The 26,299-nt window shown below is 40.7% G+C and overlaps 2 protein-coding genes across 20 annotated transcripts in view; one reads left to right on the forward strand and one right to left on the reverse strand.

Annotated features, from left to right (window-relative positions):
* The window catches only part of ZNF891 (zinc finger protein 891), a 42,083-nt gene extending 30,998 nt beyond the window's left edge, over positions 1-11,085 (reverse strand). Inside the window, exons 1-2 of one of the 3 annotated variants that reach the window (XM_063712391.1) lie at positions 10,880-11,085; positions 1,030-2,766 (exon numbers count right to left, since the gene is read on the reverse strand). In XM_063712391.1, the coding sequence (XP_063568461.1) occupies positions 1,030-2,660 (1,631 nt within the window). In that variant the 5' untranslated portion in view covers positions 2,661-2,766; positions 10,880-11,085. Of the gene's footprint in view, positions 1-883; positions 2,767-2,936; positions 4,722-10,879 lie in introns of those variants that run through there. The other 2 variants (XM_054528483.2, XM_009248454.3) reach the window with 2 other exon arrangements.
* A 48-nt stretch (positions 11,086-11,133) lies between these two features.
* Positions 11,134-26,299, forward strand: part of ZNF10 (zinc finger protein 10) — a 28,261-nt gene continuing 13,095 nt past the window's right edge. For 4 of the 17 annotated variants that reach the window (XR_010135861.1, XR_010135862.1, XR_008512439.2 and 1 more), the window contains exons 1-3: positions 11,134-11,414; positions 11,497-11,674; positions 24,341-24,432. Coding sequence is in view for 9 of the 17 variants with exons in the window: in XM_009248456.4 (XP_009246731.1) it covers positions 24,379-24,432 (54 nt within the window). In the remaining 8 variants the exon portion in view is untranslated. The other 13 variants (XR_010135859.1, XM_063712388.1, XM_024256770.3 and 10 more) reach the window with 12 other exon arrangements.

The following is a 26,299-nucleotide window of genomic DNA, read 5'->3' on the forward strand; positions in this document are numbered from 1 at the left end:
GGGCACAGTGGCTCACACCTGTAATGCCAACACTTTGGGAGGCCTAGGTGGGTGGATCACCTGAGGTCAGGAGTTTGAGACCAGCCTGGCCAACATGGTGAAACCCTGTCTCTATTAAAAATACTAAAATTAGCCAGGCATGACGGTGGTGCCTGTAATCTCAGCTACTCAGGAGGCTGAGGCAGGAGAATCACTTGAACCTGGGAGATGGAGGTTGCAATGAGCTGAGATTGTGCCACTGCACTCCAGCCTGGGCAACAGAGCGAGACTCCATCTCAAAAAACAAACAAACAAAAAACCTTATTTTTCTCACGTAGGAACATGTCCAGATACAAGTAGTGCAGGGCTGGTACAACTATTTAAAGATTTCTTTGAGGAACAGGGATCTCTTTCTTCTACTTCATCCCTCAGCTACAGTTGTCATTTTCATGATCACAAGATAGCTCTTTCAGCAGCTTCAGGAATGGCCAATTCATAGGGACAAAGATGAAGTGCAAAAAGTAGAGGACAAGATAGATAGTTCTGTTCCCAGTGGTATGTCTACTTTTGAATCAGCAAGAATGAATGATATGGCTACCCTTAGCTACAAGAAGCCAAAGAACAGTTCTATAACCAGAGATCTTATTGTTCTTGGCTAAGATGGAATTCATTAGTAAGGAAAGATGAGCTCAAATGTTTGGTTGGCTGCTAGCAATAGCAGTCTCACTGGGCCAGAAAATAACTTTCATAAAAACACCAACAAAGCAGTAAAATATAGTCCAGATTCTCTGAACACAATGGAATTAACCTAGAAACCAACAATAAAAAGATAACTGCAAATATACCTACCTCACATATTAAAAATACCTAATTCTAAATAGCCATGGATCAAAAAAAGTCATAATTAGTATTTATAGAACAAAATGTTATATTAAAAAAAGAGCCATTTGTAACCTTAAATGGTTATTTTAGAGAACAAAGACTGAGACAAGGAGCTTAGAATCCACCTTAAGACAATGAAAACAGCAATTCCACATTCATAACACTTACAGGGTTTCTCTCTCAGTATGAATTCTCTTGTGTATTATAAGTGAAGAGCTCTGACTGAAGGCTTTTCCACATTGAATACATTCATAGGGTTTCTCTCCAGTGTGAATTCTCACATGCCTCCTAAGGGAAGAGGAAACACTGAAGGCTTTCCTACATTCCTTACATTCATAGGGTTTCTCTCCAGTGTGAGTTCTTATATGCATTCTAAGGGATGAGAGGCCACTGAAAACTTTCCCACACTCACTGCATTCATAAAGATTCTCTCCGGTATGAATTTTCTTATGAACTTTAAGGTGAGAGCTTGTGTTGAAGGCTTTTCTACACTCGCTGCATTCATAGAGTTTTTCTCCAGTGTGTATTCTCTTGTGCACTATAAGGTAAGAGCTTGTGCCAAAGGATTTTCCACACTGATTACATTCATAAGGTTTCTCTCCAGTGTGAGTTCTCATGTGAGCCTTAAGGGATGTTTTTTGACTGAAAGCTTTTCCACACTGATTACATTCATAGGGTTTCTCTCCAGTGTGAGTTCTTACATGTCTCCTTAAGGTTGAGGAATCATTGAACACTTTACCACATTCTTTACATTCATATTGTTTCTCACCCATGTGACTTTTCTTGTATAAAGTAAGATTAGAAATCCTTTTGAAGGCTTTTCCACATTGATTACATTCATGTTTCTTTTCAGTATGAGTTTGTCCTTGTTTCTTAAGGGATGATTGATGACACAGCGTTTCATCTTTATTACATTCACAGGCATTCTGTGCCATATGCAAATTGTTAGGTACAGGAAACATATTATGTGTGAAGTGCATTCCATGTTTAGAATATGTGTACTCTTTTTGTACTGTTTGATTTCTCTGAAGATGCCATAGAGTTGTATCACATTCATGACTTTCATAGAGCTTCTCGTTTATAGAGTTTTTCACATAATTGTTTATGATTGAATTGTGTTTCAAACATCCAATCTCTGAGTAACATTTTTGGCAATGTTTACTCGTGAAAATGCTCTGTGAAAAAATAAGTTTTGATCTAAGTTTAGAGTTTTCCTCTAATTCATGATAGTCACGGAATAGCTCCTGAGATACTGTTTTCTTTGGGGCATATGTCATTTGCCTCCAATGTCCCCCGGGAATCTTATGCTGTTTTCTGATCTTATGGCATTCCCAGTCTTCTCTTAATGTGGAGGACCAATTATGCATTGTGAGTTTTATCATTTTCACTGCATTGGATGGTTCCTCCCACAAAATTTTCTGCACAGTTGATTCTTTGGTTTTAGGTTGAATCTTCTGGTCTGGACAGATGGCTTGGGGAATTCTCTTTTTCATATTCCTTATCTCTTCTTGATCCAATGGGGAGGTCACAGTAAGCCCGCACAATTGATATTCCACGGAGGTGAGATTTCTATAGTTTTCCAACATCACATCTCTGTACAGACTTCTTTGAGCAGAATCCAGCAGCATCCACTCCTCCTGAGTGAACTCCACAGCTACATCTTTGAAAGTCATTGGTTCCTGTAACCAGGTTGTCAGAAATACAGCAATCATCCTTTCTTCTTCAGCATTTCTCAGATGGAAACAGGCAGAGTCCTGTTTAGTTAAAGCCCATGGGGAGGATAGGTCCATAACTGCCATTTTATGAGTACATAAGCCTGCACAGTAGAGACGAGAGACCAGGATGTTTCTGTTCTGGTGTCTCCAATCCAGTCACAGGAGGGATGCATTTCACCCGAAGTCTTCCCTGTAGCCAAAGAAGCAGGTTCAGGTAAAAGAAGAAAGGTGGAAACAGGGCCCCATTTGGGGAAAGGTGAATATAAAATTGTAGACCCTCCCCATTACCTCTCAGCAAGGTCTAACCAGCTTAAAATCTTTACTGGGATTTGTACTGACATGCAATATAACGATCCTTACCCACTTCAAGAAATGCCATCCTGATTCTTTGTACTGGCTTCTCCTGCAGACCACTTTGAGCTCTGGGTGAATGGGGCATGAGTTATTTTTAAAAATGTAAACTAAAGAGAACCAACCAGTAAAAAATGCATGGCTGTCAAATTAAATTTAATGTACTATTTGCTACTTTTTAAAAACTTTTTGGGACAGAAAAACAAACAATTTCCCGGTGAAACACACCTGTTTCATATAAATTTCTTCTATAACTTGTTTACAAGAATAACCTTACAGGACTGACAACTTGGCTGCTACCTTACCAAGGAATTTTATTGAAGTTAAAGGTGTATATGTGACTTTGAAACAGATGTTCATTTCAATGAGAACATATGGACACAGGGTGGGGAACACACACTGGGGCCTGTCGGGGGAGGGCAGCAGGAAGAGTATGAAGAAAAAGAGCTAATGCATGCCAGGCTTAATACCTAGGTGATGGGTTGATAGGTGCAGCACATGTTTACTTATGTAACAAACCTGCACATCCCGCACATGTACCCTGGATTAAAATAAAGAAATAGATGTTCATTTGATTATTACTTCCAGTTTAACCTCCCTCCCCAAAGTCCATATTGTCATCTATGATAATTTATTCTATCTAACACTTGAATGGGGTCAAATGACAAAGGAAGAACCATGAACTGCATTCCCAAGTTTAGGAGTGAGGCACTAACTATTAACATTAGATATTGTACTTTCCTGGATAATTTTTATAATGGATTTAATATAAATAACAAAATAACATATAGTGTAAATACAAAAGATACATGCTTGGGGACTTTAAGGATCATGACAAATCACAAAACAATTTATTATACTAATATTTTTAAAGTTCTCACTTTTTGAAGACTAGGTGGTTAACCGTCAAATGCAAGTCTTTTCTGTGAATACTGTACATCAATAGAACTCAGTTTTAATGGACAAAATTATAGAACTGACATTTTTATTTAGACAAAGATCTTTATCAGGTAGATTCTATGTCCCTAAACCAGGAGCGTATATAGGTCTGTCACTTTAGGGAAACTCATTTAGAAATAGATTTTGTCTGATTTGTTTACTGCTATATTCCTAGTACCCAGAAGAGTCCTCAGCCCATGGCAGAAACTCAACAATGTGAGTAAACCAAATGACCCTATGATAATTAAGGTTTTGTGCACGGGGGTATTTTTTCCACACCCACACCCTTCTTTCAAGAAGGAAAAGAAATCGTTAGGCTTCTGGGTTGGGTACAGGGGCTAATGCCTGTAATCCCAGCACTTTGGGAGGCCACCGTGGAGGATTGCTACCAGACTGGGCAACATGGTGGGACTCTGGGTCTCTACAAAAAATTTAAATATTAGCCAACCATGGTGGCATGCGCCTGAAGCCCCAGCTACTCAGAAGGTTGAGATGGAAGGATCACTTGAGCCCAGGAGGTTGAGACTGCAGTGAACCATGTTCATGCTACCACACTCCAGCCTGGGCAACGGAGTGAAATCCTTTGCTTGAAAAAAAAACCCAAAAACACACACAAACAACAACAACAACAACAAAGAAAGTTAGGCTTCCTCTTCAAGAAAGAAAATCTGTTTGCCTTGTAGTAAAAGATATTAAGAATCGTATTGCAGGTTTAACCCTTCATTCTTCATAGTTTTATCTCTTTTCTAGTTATACGACTAATTACAAACACTAAACAACTTTACTGAACAACAGGAAAAAATATTTGAATAAATCGCGAGATTCACTAGGTGAATCACCATGGGATTTTGATTAATCTATGTATTTAATAGGGATTTCCTGAAATGTAGCTTTTAAAGTTTTATAGAAAACTAAAGATATATAAAAAATCAAGGCAAATACTTTAAAATGCCTTACCCTATTATATTTCCAAATACATTATAAATCTCTAGTAAGTAAAACAGAATGATATTAGGGCAATAATAGAAAACAAAACAGTATCTTCAGAAACAGATTCTGTGTAACTAGACATTTAGTACATAACAAAGATGGCACTTTAAATCGGTGGGGGGAAGGATGAACTATTTAATAAATGTTATCAAGATAAACGGCTTTCTGTTTGGAAAAAAACACACCCCTCACATTCACAAATTCCAGATGGATTAAAGACGTGCATATGTGTTGAACAGGAATTCCAGAAGAGGAGAAAAAAGGGAACAGAAAAGAAGCAATGTGAGATATAGATTGTTTTTACTCCAAGATGAAAGAAGGATATATAAGTACTTGATCTGAAAGCCTATATACCATGTGCCATGTAGAATACATTTTAAAAATACACCAGCTACCAGCTACACTGAAGGTAAACTAGAATATCAAGAATAATGTGTGAAACTTTAAAGTTACCGAAGAAAAAAGGCTAATTATCTACAAGGGAATATCAATTATACTGACTACAGACTTCTCAGTTGCAAAGACAGAAGCCAAAAAGGCAATAAAATAATATCTTCAAAGTACTAAAGGAAAACAACAACAACCTAGAATTCAATCGTATGCTAAAGACTGAGAGCAGTATAAAACGCGTCTATATGGGTGTGTGTGTCAACCACTCAAGATAGTTCCTGAAGGAACTACTAAAAGGATGTAAGCTGAACTCAGAAGAAAGCAGTGGGGTGTAGGAGTAAAACAAAAGCAAAGAAGGAATTCAGAGGAAACAATGTAAGAAACAGAAAACAACAAACTTCAAAGCAACAACAGCATATTCAAAAGAGAATAGCAAGGGAAATTGGAATTAAAACAATATGGAGACATAATTTTTCTATGGAAAAACCATAGACACTTCAAATTGTATAAACATTATCTGGACCATGAGTCAAAGAAATCAATTTTAAAAATTCATGAGAAAACGGAAAAATCTGAACAATGCCTATACATTATTTACTTATTATTTAGAGACAGGGTGTCATTATATTGGCCAGGCTAACCTTGCAATCCTGGCTTAAGTGATCCTCCACCTTAGCCTCTGGCCTCTTGAATGGCTGGGACTACAGGCACACCCTCCCCACCCCATCCCTTGGCTTTTGCTATAAATCTGATATAAAGGAATTACAAATTTTGCAGGTGTGAGAATATCCTACTTAAAAAGGAGTACTTATCATTCAGAGACACATTCTGAAATATTTGCAAATAATACATAATGTCCAAGATTTGCTTCAAAATAGAACGATGGGGCCTTTTTCACAAGATGGCGCTGATGGCAAAGAAGGAAACTCCTGCCTCTCCTATGGCTAAAGCCAAAGCAAAGGCTTTGAAGGCCAAAAAGGCAGTGGTGAAAGGCATCCACAGCAACAACAAAAAAGAAGATCCGCATGTCACCCATCTTCTAGCAGCCCAAGACGCTGAGGCTCTGGAGGCAGCCCACGTATCTTCAGAAGAAACAAGATTGACCACCATGCTATCATCAAATTCCTACTGAGTCTGCCATGAAGAGGATAGAAGGTAACACACTTGTGCTCACTGTAGATCTTAAAGCCAACAAGCACCAGGTCAACATGCCCTCCACACAGGCTTGTGAAGAAGCTCTATGACACTGATGTGGCCAAGGTCAACACCTTGATCAGGCCTGATGGAAAGAAGAAGGCATATGTTTGACTGGCTCCTGGTTACCATGCTCTGGATGTTGCCAACAAAACTGAATAATCTAAACTGAGTCCAGCTGGCTAATTCTAAATATGTACCTCTTCTCATCAGGAAAACACAAAATAGGATGATTGGTACACTATACTATTATATTTGTGTATGTGTTTGAAAACTTCATAATTTGAACAATAATCAGAGAGATATTTCCTCTATGAAATAAGAATACAACTCTATGGATTTTTTTTTTTTAATTTCCCAGTAAGTTAAAAATTATAATTTAAAAACTCCCCCAAAAGGTACAAGGGTTAAAAGATAAACTTAGGGCCGGGCACGGAGGCTCATGCCTGAAATCCCAGTACTTTGGGAGGCTGAGGCGGGTGGATCATGAGGTCAGGAGATCGAGACCATCCTGGCTACTGTGAAACCCCATCTCTACCAAAAATATAAAAAATTAGCCGGGCGTGGTGGTGGGCACCTGTAGTCCCAGCTACTCGGGAGTGTGAGGCAGGAGAATGGCATGAACCTGGAAGGTGGAGCTTGCAGTGAGCCGAGGTCGTACCACCGCACTCCAGCCTGGGCAACAAAGCGAGACTCCGTCTCAAAAAAAAAAAAAGATAAACTTAAGGAACTTTTCTAGAAAGCTGATCTTGGCTGAACATAGTGACTCACGCCCGTAATCCAGCACTTTGGGAGCCGAGGTAGGCGAATCACTTGAGGTCAGAAGTCCAAGACCAGCCTGGCCAACATAGTGAAACCCCGTCTCAAATAAAAATACAAAAAAAAAAAAGCTAGATGTGTTGGTGCACACCAGTAATCCCAGCTACTCAGGAGGCTGAAGCAGGAGAACTGCTTGAACCCAAGAGGTGGAGGCTGCAGTGAGCTGAGATGTGCCACTACACTCCAGCCTGGGCAACACAGTGAGACTCTGTTTCAATAAATAAATGAATAAATAAGTAAAGCTGATCTAAAACAAAAAGTAATAATAAGTAAAAAAAGACAACTATATGAGCAATTTTAAGGTCAAACCCCAGATTACTCAGAGTTCCAGAAAGAAAAAACAGGAGGAAGAAACAAACAAGTAAAGGAAAACTTTTTTTTTTTTTTTTTTTGAGACAGAGTCGCCCAAGCTGGAGTGCAGTGGCACAATCTCGGCTCACTGAAACCTCTGCCTCCCGGGTTTAAGCAATTCTCTGCCTCAGCCTCCCAAGTGCTGGGATTACAGGCGCCGGCCACCACGCCCGGCTAATTTTTGTATTTTTAGTAGTAGAGATGGGGTTTCACCATCTTGGCCAGCCTGGTCTTGAACTCCTGACCTCATGATCCACCCACCTTGGCCTCCCAAAATGCTGGGATTACAGGCGTGAGCCACGGTGCCCGGCCAGAAACTTCTTATTCCTTAAAAAAACACAGTATCTAAGAATTGATCCATCAAAGCAAGTAATTTCTTTAACTAATTAGAACACACATCATCATGAAATTTTTGAATACCAAAGAGCTCCAAGAGATGATAAACAGATTACACATAAAGGAACAAGGTATGAAATAGGACTTCTCAACAGTAACAGTAACACTGCTCCATTTCCTATCTCGCTTCACTGACTTTCAAAATTCTAATGGAAAGTAATTTCCTATTGAGATTTGTATACTCGGTGAAAACACCACACAAATGTGAGGAAAAAGTAATTTCTAATCATTTCTACAACTTTAATATATGTAGATCATATGGACCCTTTCTTCAAGGCAGTAAGATTACAATCCACCAAACAGGAATAGAAACGCTTTACAGGAAACAGGAGATCTAACACAGAGGTGAGATGAGGAAACTGATGAGGGCAAAAGGGAAGCCCAGTGGTATGCCAGCGTGCTGCATGCCTACAGAGTAACTGATCAATCTACATTGCAGGGGGACGTCCAGGAAAGGAGAAAAGTGATAAGACTGTATGACAGATTAGCCCTTGAGGAAAATGGAACCAAAAGACATTTTACATAGATATAAGAAAAACTAAGCAAATGAATAAAAAAGGCAGTCATTAAAAACAAGAAAGGTAAACCTTGCACAAGAAACATAATATGGCTCAATACTAAAGACTAGTCATCAAATGAAAACACTGAACATATATATCCAAAATTTGTGGGAGAACTACATTATAATATCTGTAAAATAATTACATTGTGATTTAAGGATGTGGAAAGAAGGCAGGCAAAGTTCTTATTTAACATGATAAAAATTTTAAAATAATGTCTCAAATCGGTGAATAAAAAAATACTGAGAGGAGTTCGAAGCCAGAACTGCTTAAATATTTCCAAGTGGTTGCCACTGGGAAGAGATGGGGTTAAGGTGTTTCCTGTTTTTATTATGAGTCTTTTAACATATTCAGCTCTTAAAAATGTACACACACATTTCTTGGAGCACAAATAAAGAGTAGTAAATTAATTACCCAGTCAAATCAAGAAGCAGATGGTCAGGCACGGTGGCTCACGCCTGTAATCCTAGCACTTCGGGAGGCCAAGGCGGGCGGATTGCCTGAGCTCAAGAGTTCGAGACCAGCCTGGCCAACACCGTGAAACCCCGTTTCTACTAAAAAATACAAAAAATTAACCGGGCATGGCAGTGTGCGCCTGTGATCCCAGCTATTCCAGAGTCTGAGGTAGGAGAATGGCTTGAACCCGGGATGTGGAAGGTGCAGTGAGCCGAGATCCTGCCATTGCATTCTCGCCTGGGTGACAAGAGACTCTGTCTCAAAAACAAACAAACAAACAAAAACAAAAATTAGCTGGATTAGCCGGGCGTGGTGGGGCCTGAGGCAGGAGAATCGCTTGAATCCGGGTGGCAGAGACTACAGTGAGCCGAGATCACGCCACTGCACTCCAGCCTGGAGACAGAGTGAAACTCTGTCTTGAAAAAAAAAAAAGTAGAAAAACAGAGACAAAGTAAAAGAAAAATTTAAAAATTAAGAGCAAAACTTACTGTAATAGGACCCCCCTCCCCAAAAAAGACCAAAACAAAACAACAAAAAAACCAAAACCAAATCTACATTTTTGAAAAGACTAATGTACACATATACCTTATAGGAGTAATCAAGAAAAAAAGGCCTAGATAATTAGGTTCAAAAAAGAAAAAAATAACAATTACAGCAGTTATTTTAAAATATTAAAAAGTGGTGATTTTAAAAATCACCATAGAAATTACCTACAGTGATAAAATAGCATGGGCAATTTTATGCCAATAAATTTGAAAAATTAGATTAAAAACAATTATCTAGGAAAGGTATCTAAAACAGAATACGAACTAAAAAACCTAATCAATGAGACTTTTAAAAAATTGAGTCAGGGCCGGGTGCGGTCGCTCACGCTTGTAATCCCAGAGCTTTGGGAGGCCGAGGCGGGCGGATAACCTGAGGTCGGGAGTTCCAAACCAGCCTGACCAACATGGAGAAACCCCATCTCCACTAAAAATACAGAATTAGCTGGGCATGGTGGCTCATGTCTGTAATCCCGGCAACTCAGAAGACTGAGGCAGAAGAATCACTCGAACCCGGGAGGCGGAGGTTGCGGTGAGCCAAGATCGCGCCATTGCACTCCCGCCTGGGCAACAAAGAGCGAAACTCTGTCTCAAAAAAAAAAAAAAAAAATTGAGTCAGAAGTTAAATGCGTACTAAATATTTTAAGACCAAATAGTACCAAACTTTTGGAGGTGGGGCGGGGGGCGGTCGGGGGTGGTGACCTGTTTTACAGAACAGAAGAAAAGACTGTGCTGTCCAAATTATTCATGAAGCTTGTAAAATCTTGTTAGTATAATGGGCAAGGATAGTACACAAAAAGATTAAAATGCAATCTTGTGAGCATAGGTGAAGTCAAAGGGAAACAGCCAATTGAATACGCCAGAGTATTAAGGAAATAAAACCATATCGCATTCAACCACAGTATAATGCAATAGGTGAAAAAAACGATGGCTGTGATTCAACCCATTACTAGATTTAGAGATTCAAGAGAGGCTGCTGCACACAGGCGTGCACCCTCAGCCCTCCCGTGTTGCTTAGAGAAGGAGGCAAACGCGCATCTCCGGCCCCCCGGCGCTCCCTGCGTGGCACCCGCAGCCAGCCCGGGACCCCTCCGCCCCGCGCGCCCGTGGTCCCCACTCGCTCCCTGCGCGCCACTCGCACCCGGTAAGTAGCCCCTCCTCCCTCAAGAGCCTCTCCCCCCGCCGCCTCCCGAGCAGGCTCCCTGCTGCTCAGACTCCCGTGAGGCGATCCCTGCACGCAAGAGAACTCAGCGGGCGAGGCTGAGCCCACGAAGGACTCGTCCCGGGTGAACAAGCCACAGCCCCGCACGCTCACCCGTCCTCCGTGCCTGCCTCCAGGCGTCCGCGGTCCCGCCCGAGGGGGACGCGAGGCCGAACTACGTTTCCCAGGAGCTCCTGCGCCGCCCCGCGGAGGAGCCTGGTCTGTGCGACACGCACGCGCTCCAGGCCGAAGGCCCGCAGTGTCCGACCCAGAGTGGCGGCTGGGGCGCCGGCGAGGAACCGCCGGCTCTAGGGTCCCGGGGCGCGCGGCTGACGGGCTGGGGCCGGGGCGTGGCCTGAACGCCAGGCTGGGGCGCGTGCGTAACGGTGTGTGTTGAGGGTGCGTGTGCGTGCGTGCGCGGCAAGGGCGGGCGTAGGACCAATGGGGGCGGGGGGGGCGGGGCGCGTGCGCGTGCGTGACGTCAGGCCACGGGGAGGTGGCGCCGCCGTGCCGAGCCGGCCTGACTCACCTCTGACGCCGCTTTTCGCGCTGCGCTGGTGAATGGAGTCGCGTTCTCTGCTTTGCCGTTGCTGCTGCCTTTGTGACGGGATCGCTTTCTCCCATCGAACCTTCTAGTTGCTTACTGCAGGTATATACGAAAGTGCTAAATTTTGTGTTTGCATCGTAATCAGGCGCGTGCTGAGCCCTTTAGTAATGTAGCAGTGTATTAGCTTCGTATTTCTAGGTAGACGGTAATTTCGTCAATGAAAAAATTTAACGGTGATCGTCACCCCTTGCCTCACTCACTCTCTTTCCCTCGCGCGGCCCCGGCGTTCACGGCGGACGTTCTTGTTCTGTGGAGAATAACGGCTGCACCTGGAGATTGACGCAGAGTGGGCGGCGGTGGTGGTAAGTTTGAATCAGATATTTTCAGTAATACAAAATAAGGTTTCTTCTAGTCTAACTTCCATTTTTCCCCCCAGCTGGGATAGATGTTTAAAATTTTGCATATGGCCTTTCTAGTATTTGTTGAAATAGTGACGCCGATTTGTGTGTGGTCTTTTAAAAACAAATCCTGCATCTCTAGCTCCTAGCTTCCTCATCTTTGTTTTGTTTTTTAATCAAATAGATTAACTGGGGGCGTGTTTGTGTGTTTAATCTACTTTTTTTATTTTCAGAGACAGATCATAAGTTTAATTACTATATTTTTATTTTCCCTTGACACTAGATTTGTTAATTAAAATTATATATACGCCATCTAACACATAATATGAGTGTCAAAGAGAAGGTTAACATCAAGATTTCGTACGTAGATCCCACCCAAAGTGTATGCAGAAGGTGAACAATTTCAATTCCAGCTATACATTAATTGCAGAAAGATACTGTTCATTAAAAAAAAAAAAGTAAAAGAGAAGGCAGGATGTCACCCAGAATGCCAGCCAACAAGTGTTATTAGGTTAGAGATGACTGCAGTTAGGTCTCTGAGAACTGGATAGCACAAATCCTCCCTACCCCTTTGAAAATCACCTCCACACTAACTTTTCTCTTGTGACATAACTAATCTCTTCTGTTTTATTAAAATTGTCCCCCATCTTCCAAAGCCTCTTGGATGGTAAGTTGCACAAGCTCCTGCCTCTTTTTGAAAGTTACATTTGTTTTTTGATTACTTCTCTCAGCATGCATTTCTTTAGCTCTTAGCATATGCCAGTCACAAGGGCAGAGATTTGAGATACACATCATAAATTAAATGAGAATTTGTGCTTATCAGTATTTTCTATAAGCACTGTCTGGAAATTCTACTTAGGACAATATTTAAGTAGATATGAGGCTTACCTTCTGGAAAAGAGATTACAAAATTATCCTTATTAATTAATTAACCAATTAAGTCCCCAAAATGAGAAGAGATTCAATTACTATCAATAATTTGTAGTGAAGTGACTGAAAAGGAAATACGTAAGCTAATAGATTGATTGCCGTCCTCAACAAGTTAGCACATACTTTTATTTTTAAAAAGTCTTCACAATAGGAAGAAAATAATTTTAGCTAGAAATATATGTGAACTATATGAGAAAAACTTCAAAACCTTACTAGGCAATGTAGAAGAATAAAGGATGAGTAAGAATAAAAACAGTTCTGTTTATAGATTATATTCAGTTGTCAAGAAAATCTGAGAAATTTTTTTTTTTTTTTTTTTTGAGATTGAAGTTTTGCTCTTGTTACCCAGGCTGGAGTGCAATGGCGCGATCTTGGCTCACTGCAACCTCTGCCTCCTGGGTTCAAGCAATTCTCCTGCCTCAACCTCCCTAGTAGCTGGGATTACAGGCGCCTGCCATGACGCCCAGCTAATTAACATATGCCAGTCACAAGGGCAGAGATTTGAGATGCACATCTTAAATTAACAAGAGCGAAACTCCGTCTAAAAAAAAAAGTATTTTAAGGAAAAAGAAGTTTCTTGTTGTTAATATCTCTGTTGTGCCTACAAGAGACTCTTTTACTTTCATCAGCAGTACTCTTTCTAGCATGTCTCATGTCAGCCAGGGCTTTTAATTCTTCTGGCTATGAAGCAAGGTTGGGACTAGGTATGATATAGGCCAGCTTTGTCTGTATATGTGCCTCTTTGACTCATAATGAACATCCAAGAGCATTATGTTTTCCTCTTTCCACACAATATCTCCTTGCTGACTGATCCTAACATTTCCTGTTCAATATTTTATTATGAAAAATTTTGAGCATACAGCTAAATTAAAAGAAGTTTACAGTGAATACTTATAAACCTTCCCAACTAGACTCTATCATTAATATTTTACTATACCTAATTTTAACACATACCCATCTATTCCTCTTTTTATCCATCAGTTCATTGTATTTTTTAATTTTTTTCAAAGTAAATTGACATGGGTACATATTCCCTAAAAATTTCAGAATGCGTATGTATTATTAATTAGAATTCTATATTTGTTTAGATTTTTCTTTAGATGTAAAATTTACATAACATGAAAAGTGCAAATCTTAAGTGTACATTTGCTGAGTTTTGACAGATGCAGGATCTTTGCCTTTTGGATCTTTAAGTGTATCTTTGCCATGTCTATTGGTTACCAAGTTTTAACTTTGTGGCTGCTGGGTCCTTTTTGCTGATCATACCTCGCCCTTGCTGAAGCAAATACTGGTAAACCTATTCAGAACTTGAAGAGACCCTGTTCTCTTTATTAATGAACATGTACTCCATGTCCCCAAGTGAAATGCTGTTCCTGACGAGGTTGTGCCTGTTAATGTGAGTGCTGGTTAAGTATAGTCACATGTCAGAGTGAATGAATATGAAATGCTAAGCACTTTGCTAGCCTCTTCCCAGGATTTAGAATGAGATTGTCCTAATTCTCAAGTGGTTCACTATCTCATAAGGGAGACAGACAAATCTTGGTACTGTAAGGCAGTGTTGAAGTGCTGGAATAGGGCATGGGCAGAGTCCTTCGTGTTTACTGATGATAGAACCACTGATTCTCTCTGAGATAGTGGGAAGGCCTCACAGCATAGATGGCATTAAAGTGATCCTTAGTTAAGTTGAAAAGGGTCCAGAACGTTGTTGTGAAACTTGTACGCTAAGTGTTTGATTGGAGCTGTGCTTTGGAACTGCGTGTGCCTCAAATAGTAACTTTCATAGCCTTCTTGCTGATACTTGAAGCTTCTTTTCAGCCCATATCTGCCCTTGTGGCAGCCAAAATAATGGCTCCCCAGAGATATCCCCAGCACCTGGGAATATTTTACCTTATATTGCAAAATAGAATTTGCAGATGTGATTCAATGAAGGATTTCAAGATGGGGAGAGATTACCCTGGATTATTTCGATGGGCTTAGTGTAATAACAGGGGTCCCTAAAAGTAAAAGAGCTGGGTGGCCGGGCACGGTGGCTCACGCCGTAATTCCAGCACTTTGGGAGGCCAAGGTGGGGAGAGCACCTGAGGTCAGGAGTTTGAGACCAGCCTGGCCAAATTCTTGAAACCCCGTCACTATTAAAAATACAAAAAAAAAAAAAAATTAGCTGGGTGTGGTGGTGGGTGCCTGTAATCCCAGCTATATGGGAGGCTGAGGCAGGAGAATCACTTGAACCCGAGAGGCGGCGGTTGCAATGAGCCGAGATTGCGCCACTGCACTCCAGCCTGGGCAACAGAGCAAGACTCGCATCTCAAAAAAAAAAAGTAAAAGGGGGATAAGAAGGTTAGCAATCAGGGAAATATAACCATGAAAGAAAGGCACAGAGAAATGTATCATTGCTGGCTTTGCAGGTGGAGGAAGGGTCAGGAGACAAGGAGTGTAGATGGTCCTAGACACTGGACGGGGCAAGGAAATAGATTCTTCTCTAGAGCCTCCAGAAGGAACACAGCTCTGCCAACACCTTAATTTTAGCCCTCCGAAACCTGTATCAGACTTCTGACCTCCAGAATTGTTATATAATAAATGTGTGTTGTTGAAAACCACAAAGTTTTGATAATTGGCAGCAATGGAAAACTAATATAGCCCTCTGTCTTTAAGAGTTTACCAAAGTAAAAATGGTCTGCCTTTCTCTGGCACTATATTTTGACTTTGCCTCAGAAGAAAAATGGAGTGATTATAAATATTTTTTGTGACCACATCTGGTAGAAAATATAGACTTTATTGTAACATTCATGTTCATAAATTGAATTATAGTCTTTGTCTTCTAGGAGATTTTACCGTTTGGAAGTGGTAAGAAAAATCTCCTCTTTGCAAATGTAAAGCTCACATTGTGGAATGGCTGTTGCTGTGCTTTCTAACTCCTAACATTGGACCTTTTCTCATCATTGTTCCAGTTTTTCCTTCCCCAGGAAGTTTTGCAGATTTCCCCAGCCACATTTCCTTTCTCCATTCTCTTCACGTCTGTGGTACTAGACTTTTAACATCCTTCCATGGTTACAATCTGCTTGAGGGAGGGAAATTATTCTCATAGTTGTGTTCCTAACATCTTAAAAAGAGCTTCTCAGGTAGGGGACGCTCAGTCACTCTTGATAGCTACCTGAATGCCTTTTGATCTTAGTAAGCGCATATAGAATTGTCTTTTGCCTTTCATGGGTCTGCCTTGTCTTACTGGGAAGATTATTGGATCTCAGAGCATCCAGACTACCTCTCATCTTTTGTTCTTACACAGCAGTGACCAAATAGTAAGTTGGGCTCCAAACTCTGCACTGTGAGCTGGGGAAAGGGCACTCACTGCTCCCTAAATACCAAGATCCATTATGCTGCTGCAGCCAAAACAGGAAATAAATAATGCTCGACATCATCAGGCAGAGGATTTGAAACAGCTTTCCTCTGTGCTATTGCAGTGTTCCAGGACTTCGTTATAGGAAAGGTAGCTGAGCCTACCTTGCCTTCTCATCTCTGGAGGCTCTTCACTTCACTCTGCTCATGTCATCACTCCTGTGTGTCTCAGACTTCCGCTCATGACCCAAACAGCACAGCCTCTGCAAACTTCGGTATCCCTCTTTCTGACTCTTAGCCCTTGTTCTCCTGACTCTTATTATGTCCTTGTTCTCACGACTCGTCTTGGAGGTTCTCCTCAAATCTGTCAGCTCCTTCCTTGACTCATGTCTATACCAAAACTAGATCCTGTTGTTGATTGCACACATTTCTCACATGAGGCATTCTTATTTCCCTTGCTCTGCATTACCTGCACACATAGAAATCCCAGCCCAGAACACTGCACAGTGTGCCTTTTCTTCTGTCCAGGCAGCTAGTGCTGCTTAAGGAAATCACAGCTAGGCAGACAAGTGTGACAGACATACTCTCCGTAACCTCAGCTTATCTTTTGTCAGCAGCTTTTGCTAGTTTGTCACTGCATGGTCCAAACCTTTATCACTGTCCTCATTGATCATGGCCATCTGTTGTTCCTCTCATTGTTAGCAAATAGCCTTGCTTTCTTTTTTGACTCACATTTTTATTGAACTGCCTGCTAATTGTCAACATCCCACCTATCCTGACTTCCAGGAGGTAGGAGAGAATGAAGCATCCTTCTTCCTTTACAAGCCTGATGCCTTCATCAGAGATCTGACCCCATCCTTTCCCCCTTCTCTCTCCTCTGGTTCCAACTCCCTTGTCTATTAATTGCTTCCTCTGTTTTTAGTCTCCACTCTGACCCCACCACCTCTTCTACCTGCCCTTTCTCTTCCTTCTCCACTTCCAAACTTTTCGTTCCTATTGTGGAATTTGTCTGCTGTTTCCACTAGTGTATTGAAACTGATCTCCTCAAATTATTAGTGAAGGCTTATCTAACCAATCCAATACCTTTCAATCCTTAATTTATCTAACTCTATTTTGATCTACCCATCCTTGAAATTTACATATCTTAGATCTCTTTATCTGGTGGTTCTCTGCCTCCTTTTTGGGCTTCTCTTTTATTTGCTTCCTAAATGTTGATTTTTCTCTATAATCCTGGTCCTACCGTTTATTTTACTCTTCAAGTTCTCTTTGGTTGGTTTTATGCCATGGTTCCGTCTGATAATGCCATTACGTGGCACTATTGAATATTACTGTTTCTTAGTAAGCTTTATATGAAATATGTCACAGGGTTGTTGATAGGAACATATGATTCCCCTTAGACTCCTTTATTCATGTGTTTACTTCACTTATGTCTTATAGCAGGAGAATATGGTTACTCTTAAATATGTGACAAAAGACCATCCTCCTCCCGAAAAGCTTGTCCTGTTTGAGTATATAGCCAGGCAGCTTGAATGGATTCAGATAGAATACAGGTATGGAAGGCAGATCATGTACATATGGATAACCCTCACATTTAAATACAGCCTCCTAGATGCCACTTCTCTGTGGCTTACTCACTGTGTTCATGTCGCCTACTCACTATGGTCAAAACCAATCACATCCTTTCTCTAGTACCTAGCCCTTCTGATATTGTTCTCCATTTAGTCACACAGAAACCTGAGAGTCATGGGAAGCTGCTAGCCCTTTCTCACACCCACTTTCAGTCAAATTCCAGGACATACTGACCCCACCCAAATCTGCCTGCTCTCCATTTCTACCATCATAGCCCTAATTTGTGTTCCCAGTCTTCTGGATTAAAGTATTAGCCTACTACATGCACTAGAAGTATTGAACTTCTTCACCTACTACCTGTGTTTTTTGGCTCCTATTATATCTTCCTCTAGTCCAGTACACAGCTACCCCTAGAAGAGCACTTTGAAGACACTAATATTGTTTCCTGGCTTACAACATTTAGGAAAGAGTCCACATTTCTGAGAATGGCATTCTTGGCTGGCTGTGACCTAGATCTGGCTTTGCGCACCTCTGGTCCTGTTTCTTTTTGTTCTCTGGCCTAAACTATATGCACTAGAAGTATTGAACTTCTTCCCCTTATACATAATCTTCTTAGGCATTGCCTTTGCTCACGATGTTCCCCAACCTCCCTTACCTACCAAACCAGCTCTGACACTCAGCCCATTCCTCCCTGAAACCATTAGGCTGTGTTAGAAACCACCTTCTGTGTTCCCATGAGCCCTTGTCCATTGCCGTAATTATAGCAGTAATCAAACTCTACTGTAAATGTGTGTTTTCAGTTTCTTCAACTAGCCTCAGCTGCTTGAGGTAAGGGATAAATGCCTTGTTCACATTTTTATCTTCAGGGCCTGGTACAGAGCTAGGAACATAAGTGTTCGGTAAAGATTTATTAAAATGGCAGAAGTTCCAAATCTATACCACTAAGATAGTTATTAACTTACCAGGTGTTTCCTCAAAAACAAACAAAACTTCACCCAGTATCCCTGCTCTGAGAATGACTGATACTTTAGAGAAGTCAGTTTTGGCCAGTCACATAAAAGGATCCTTTGTGATGGATCTGATTACCTCAAGAATGGTAGAAACCTAGAATTAAATAAATAATGGTTTACATCTGTGTTTCTCAACCTTGGCTATACATTCATTTGTACCAGGTGGAGCTCTTAAAAAAAAAAACAAAACAACCAAAAACCTTAACCCCTTCTCAGATAATTAAATCAGAATCTCTTGGTATGGGACCCAGGTATCAGTAAATGCCAAACATACTTAGCAATTCCAGTGTGCAGCCAGAGTTTAAAACCACTGGGTTAGATAAAGGTTTGAGTGAGTTATCTAGAAGTAGTTGCTAAGGGAAATTAGAATTGAGTGAGACCTAACCCAAGCTATTTATAATTATGGTAGTTATTAGAATGGACCTTATGTGTCTGTCTAAACCAGAAGCCTTACTGTAGTTTTGTTTTTTTTTAGTGAGATCCTATTGAAAATTTATTAGTGACCAGAAATTTTGAGACCCTGTCTAAAAAAAAAAAAAATTAGCCAAGTACAGTGGCTCATACCTGTAGTTGTAGCTGCTTGGGAGGATCACTTGAGCCCAGGAGTTTGAGGCCACAGTAGCCTTCCTAGGATGCCAGTACTATTTCCAGATATGTCATTTGATTAACAGTATCTCATTATATTGACTTGTAATTGACTTCTTTGTGACTCCACACATATGTCTTAATCCTGCCCTGTGCAACAACTCAGAATAAATATTATTCCGAGGATAGGATGTGCAAATGTGTGAAAACTATTTTCTTGCTTCCTGTAAGTAATTTTTTTCAGGCTGAGTATTTCCAGTTACTTCAGCCTTTGCTTATCTTGAAAAGCAAGCTCAATGAGGGAAGGACCCATGTCTGAATGGCTACTACTCTATTCTTAGCCCCTAGAATAGTACTTGGCATATTGTAAGTATTCAGTTAATGTCTGGTGTAAAAAGGGATGAATAAAGGAACCATCTGGGTTCATTCAGCTCTTTATCCTGCTAACTTTGGCATTCTGACTCCTTAAAAGGAACCTTGTACTCCTGTGATAACATCCATACAAAGTACATATAGCATCCACTTGTATATCTTAATTTCCTCAAATAGTATGTCATTGCCTTTATTGTCAGCTAAAATTTGTAACTGATCTTTACTTATATTGCTGGTGAAAGGATTAAAAACAGGGTAAGGACAGAGACCTGTACCTGATGTCAGAGACTTCTCTCCATAAGGACATGACCCTTTGGTCAGCTAATTGTGGATCTCTCTTGCTGTACTTTAATTCAGTCATTGTTGCTTCTTCTTTCGGTGGCTGGTGACTCATACCTGTAATCCCAGCACTTTGGGAGGCCAAAGCAGGAGGATTGCTTGAGCCTAAGACTTTGAAACCAGCCTGGGCAACATAGTGAGACCCTGTCTCTACAAAAATTTAAAGATTAGCTGGGTGTGATGGCATGTGCCTGTGGTCCCAGATACCCAGGAGGCTGAGGCGGGAGGATCACTTGAGCCCAGGAGGTCAAGACTGCAGTGAGCTGTGTTCGTGCCACTGTTCTCCAGCCTGGATGACAGAGTAAGACCCTGTCTCAAAAAAAAAAGCCAGGTGCAGTGGCTCACACCTGTAGTTCTATCTACTTGGGAGGCTGAGGAGGGAGGATCACTTGAGCCCAAGAGTTTGAGGCCACAGTAAGCTATGATCATGCCACCACACTCTGGCCTAGGTGACAAGAATGACGCCTTGACTTTGAAAAAAAGAAAAGAAAGACACGTGTGTTACTGGGTCACTAGACGTCTTTTTTTTTTTTTAAATAAATCTTACCACGTGTCAGGCACCATTCTATGTTTTACAAATACTTACTCATTTAATTCCCACAATAACCCTATGAGGTCAATAGTATTTTATCTCTCCTGGTCTTGAAAACCACTGTTTAATGTATTTTGTCTGTTTTGTTGTTGGGGCAAGAGGTTAATTCTGTTCTCTCGTATTCCATCTCGGCTGGAAGCAGAAGTTTATAAACATTGCATTTTAAATTTATTTTAAATTTAGATTTTTTAAATTTCCATTTTTTGAATACTAAATTTGACTATTTCCTATATGTTTACATTTGCATTTCTTTTGTACTTTGTTCCTGTATATTGTTTGCTCTGTCTTCTGAAGATTTAAGGGTTTTCTTTTCAATTTTATGCACGGTCACATAAGTAAAAGCAATATGGCTTCTGTAAGAGAGCATCTTACAGCAGGAGAATTCTGGAGATCTGCAAAGGTTCTCCCTCAAGTATTCAGCAGAGCACAGATTAGTACATACATGTGAGGAAACTACTTGAGCCAGGGAAAGAGTCCTCTAAAGGATTATTGGGAGCAGTATCTGTTGTTCACATAGGGCTGAGAAGAGTATCTGTTCCCACCAGCCAGACTGGAAAACTCTTCCGATTCCTGGAGCATTGGATAGGTCGTGTCTACCCAATCAGTATCTATCAAGAAGGTCTTGCTTCAGTAATGGGGGATAATTAGCCCTATACTAGGCACTGCTAAATCTATCTAGCAAATTGTAAAAGAAAGACCCAAAAGGATCAAACTGTTTCCAAGTAACCTAACCATCCTAAAACAAAGCTTAAGGAAATTTATAGTAATATAAAAATACCTAGCATCCAATACAATAACATTCACAGTATCTGGCATCCAATCAAATTCACCAAGCATGCAAAGAGATGAAAACATGGCCCATAGTGAGGACGGTAATAATGATTTGAAACTCATCCAAACTTGACATAGATATTATTATTAGCAGAGGAGGATGGTAAAACATTAGTTATAACTGTATTTCGTATTGCTAAGAAGGTAAGTACAGCAATAGAAAGTATTAAAAAAATTGAGATTCTAGGGAGAAAGCCTATATTGTCTGAAATGAAAATATACCAGGTTAACAGAAGATTAGATTTCCAGAAGAAAAGTTGGGTGAACTTGAAGGCATAGCAGTAAAACTATCCAAAATGAAATGCAGAGAGAAAAAAGAAACCAGAAAAAAAATGAAAAGAACTTGAGTAAGCTGTGGATAGCATCAGGTAGCCTATCGTATGAGTAATTAGAGTCCCTAAAGAAGAGAGTAAAGGAGAGATGGAGAAATATATGAAGAAATAATGGCTGGAAATGTCAAAACTTAATGAAACTATAAACCCGCAAGTTCAAGAAGCTCAAGGAACCCCAAACTCCAGAAACATGAAAAGTATACCAAGGAAAATAATAATCAGATTACTCAAATCAATAAAAGAGAAAATCTCAAAAGCAGCCAGAAGGAAAATACATGCTATATACAGAGGAATAAGGGATTACATTGGATTTCTTACCAGAAATAAGACATCTAGGAAGAGTGGAACTATATTTACAAAGTACTGAAAGAAAAAAATAACTGTCTACCTATTAAATAGAATTACACATTCAGGAAAAAACATCTTTCAACAACAAAGGTAACTCAACCTATAGAATGGAAGAAACAGGCCGGGCGCGTTGGCTCACGCCTGTAATCCCAGCACTTTGGGAGGCCGAGGCGGGCAGATCACCTGAGGTCAGGAGTTCGAGACCAGCCTGGCCAACATGGTGAAACTCCGTCTCTACTAAAAAATACAAAAAATTAGCTTTGCATGCCTGTAGTCCCAGCTTACAGGCTGAGGCACAAGAATTGCTTGAACCTGGGAGGTAGAGGTTGCAGTGAACTGAGATCGTGCCACTGCACTCCAACCTGGGTGACAGAGTGAGACTCCGTCTCCAAAAAAAAAAAAAAAAAAGTGGGAGAAACTATTTGCAAGTCATGTATCTGATAAGGGTTTAATATCTAGAATATACAAAGAACTCCTACAACTCAACAATACACACAACCCAATTGTAAACGTGGGTAAAGGACTTCACATTCCTGTAAAGAAGATATACAAATGGCTAGTAAGCACATGAAAATATGCTCAACATCATCAGTCATTAGGGAAATGTAAAAACTACAATGAGATGTCACTTCATCCTAACTAGGATGGCTGTAATTTTAAAAAATAGAATAACAAGTATTTGGCAAGGATGTAGAGAAATTAGAATATGCATATATATTCCTGGTGTGAATGTAAAAATGATGCAGCCACTATGGAAAACAGTTTGTTGGTTCCTCGAAAAGCTAAACATAAAATCATATGACCCAGCTGTTTCAGTCCTAGGTGTATACCCAAAGGAATCGAATGTAGGAACTCAAACAGATACTTGTATGCCAGTGCTCATGGCAGTGTTATTCATAATAACCGAAAGATGGAAACAATGCAAGTGTTCATCAACAGATGAGTAGGTAACAAAATGTAGTCTACACAATGGAATATTTGGTCATTAAGAGAGTGAGGTTCTGATACATGTTAAAACATAGATGAACCCTGAAAAATGTATACTCAGTGAAATAAGCCAGACTCGAAAGGGCAAATATTGTATGATTCCACTTACATGACCTAAGTAGAACAGGCAAATTCTTAGAGACAGAACTTAGATTAGGGGCTTCCAGGGAATAGGGGAGAATATGGAGTTACCACTGAGTGGGTACCAGAGATTCTGTTTGGAGCGATGGAAAAGTTTTGGGATTACATAGTGGTGATGGTCGCACCACACTGTGAATGTAATTAATGCCACTGAATTGGATACTTAAAAACAGTTAAAATGGCAAAAAAAAAAAAAAAATTATTTTACTACAATTTAAAAAATTATATAATATACCAAAACCCACTGAATACACAGTTTAAATGGTTGAATTGTACCGTATGGCTGTTTAAAAAAAAAGCCAAAGTCACAAAAAAGACATTGTTAGCTATAAGAAAGCTGAAAGAATTTATCACCAGGAGACCTCCGTTACAAGAAATGTTAAAGAATGTACTTCAGAGAGAAAGGAAATGAAACCAAATGGAAATCTGGATCTACACAAACGAGTAAACAGCACTGGCAAATGGTAACTACCTAGGTAAATATATAATATTTTTCCTTAATATTTAAATTATCTTTAAAATGTAATTGGCTATATTAGTTTTCTGTTGCTTGTAGCATGTACCACAAACTTGGCAGCTTCAAACAGCATTTCCTTATTATCATCTCTGTTGGTCAGAAGCGGTGCAAGCACAGCATGGCTGGGTTTTCTGCTCAGGGTGTCCAAAGGCTGAAATCGGGGTGTCACCTGGACTGAGTTCTCATCTGGAGGCTGTGGGGAAAAATTCACTTTCAAGCTCACTCTTCTTGGCAGAATTCAGTTCCTTGTGGCTGCAGGACTGAGGTCCCTGCTTCCTAGCTGGCTTTCAGCTGGTGCTGCTCTTTGCTGCTGGAGATTGCCATGTTCCTCACACTGCATTCCATCTTCAAGCCAGTAATGGTGCGTCACGTTTTTCTTGGGCTTCTATCTCTGACTTCTGTTCTGTGACCAGCTGGAGCCAACACTTGTTTTGGTATTTTTTTTCCTCAAAAAAAAAAAATTTGTAATGGTAGGTAGGATCATTCAGTTTTAAATCTTCAAATGTGGTGTGGAACTCCAGAGATTAAGGGGATAAAAATGCAATTTATGTAGCTCTTCTCTTCCTAATCTTGGGGAGCTTCAGGCACTGTAGATTTGCTTATAGAATGTCTCTGATGTTCTGATGTTCCTCTGTATAGTGGGTGTTTGTGTCATACTCAGCTGATATGAAGAAGTTTAGGCTGACAATTTAGGGAGCCTCCCAGTCATAGCAAACTTAACTTATGTTTCTTTCTTTTTCCCAGCTTTGTCTCCTCAGCACTCTGCTGTCACTCAAGGAGGTATGATCAAGAACAAGGAGGGCATGGATGCTAAGTCACTAACTGCCTGGTCCCAGGTAAGCTGGGCTTTCTTCCCAGTTTCTAACTGGGAATTCCTTTTTGCTTTAGTTCCTTTGCCAAAGAACTTCAGAAATTATATCTTCTTCTCTAGCAGACTAGAATTAGGTTTTTGTTTTGTTCCCAGGTGAGTTAGGAAGAAGACAGATCACTGTGGGCTTTGGTCTTTCCCTCTCTTCTTTTATTATAGAAATTTTCAAATATATACAAAATAAAAATAGTAGAATAGTAGTGAAAAATATGACAGAATGGAATGAGATTAGTGTTATATTTAAAATGGACTGGAGGCTAAAACAAGAAAAAGATCAACTCATGCTGACCAAAAAATTCAAAAACAGGTATTTACAAACCGTTATTCTTTTTTTTTTGTTTGTTTAGACAGAGTCTCACTCTGTCACCCAGGCTAGAGTCCAGTGGCGCGATCTCAGCTCACTGCAACCTCCACCTCCCGGGTTCAAGTGATTCTCCTGCCTCAGCCTCCCAAGTAGCTAGGACTACAGGCGTGTGCCAGTATGCCTGGCTAAATTTTTGTATTTTTAGTAGAGACGCGGTTTCACTGTGTTAGCCAGTCTCAATCTCCTGACCTCAGGTAATCCGCCTGCCTCGACCTCCCAAAGCACTGCATTACAGGTGTGAGCTACCCTGCCTGGCCAAACAGTTATTCGTTTACAATTATATTCATATGAGGTAAGGGCATTTTAAAAATAATAACACAATTCAGGATAATGCTTACTTCCAGCAAAGAACAAGAAGCACACAAGAGATTTCAAAAGTATTAGGAGGAATGAAAGCATACTTAGGCTATATACTTTCTTGGCATATCTGTACCTGCTGGACTGCAGCGGATGGCACTTCTCATCTCTGTCTTCTTTAACACGGTATTGTACTGTTGTGTTAGTGTGTATAATACTATGAGACAGATGGTATTTTACAGCTAAGAGAACTGACTCATGGTGAAGTTAAATAAACAAGCATTATCCAATCCAAAATTTAAGGTGTACAGGCCAGGTGTGGTGGCTCATACCTGTAATCCCAGCACTTTGGGAGGCTGAGGTGCTCAGATCACCGAGGTCAGGAGTTTGAGACCAGCACGGCCAACATGGTAAAACCCCGTCTCTACTAAAAATACAAAAATAAGCCAGGTGTGGTGGCATAGTCCCAGCTACTCAGGAGGCTGAGGCAGGAGAATTGCTTGAAGCCGGGAGGCGGAGGTTGCAGTGAGCCAAGATCATGCCACTGCACTCCAGCCTGCATGTCAGAGCAAAACTGTCCCCCACCGCCCCCACAAAAAAAAAACAACAAAAAAACCCAGAAAATTTAAGATGTACAGATTTGGCCACAGGTTCGCCTGATTTCAAATCCAGTTCTTGACTAACATCTCATGCATCTTTCAGTGGTGTCCCCATTATATGCTTTGTCTCTGTGTTTACAGTAAAAGTGCAGTGTATTACTTATGGGAATGCGAAAAGCACCAGGCCAGAAATCAGATAGCCACTGAAGTTAAAACTGGGCAGGCTTCTTAGAAACTGAGCATCAATGAATGAGTCAAGGACTAGTGGAAAGTGGCAGGCACACTGAACTTCAGTAATACGAGAATGAGGTGGGAGCAGAGTGTCATCACCATTAGGCCTGAAGGGATGAGAACAGGGACAGGTTCTGGAAACGAGACTTGCAGTTCACAGAGGCTGTTCCCATCTGTCAAGGTACCTCCATCACGTCACCACCACTGCACTGGGGCAACTTTCTTGACATATCCAGCTGGTGATCTCTGTTGGTGAAATAAATCAGAAAGGCAGAGGGCAAGAGAAACCTTTGGTATAATCCAAACAGCTCACCCTCCCTGGGGAACAGAGTAGGGTGGAGAGG

This window comes from Pongo abelii, chromosome 10 (assembly GCF_028885655.2).
Source record: "Pongo abelii isolate AG06213 chromosome 10, NHGRI_mPonAbe1-v2.0_pri, whole genome shotgun sequence".
NCBI lineage: Eukaryota > Metazoa > Chordata > Mammalia > Primates > Hominidae > Pongo > Pongo abelii.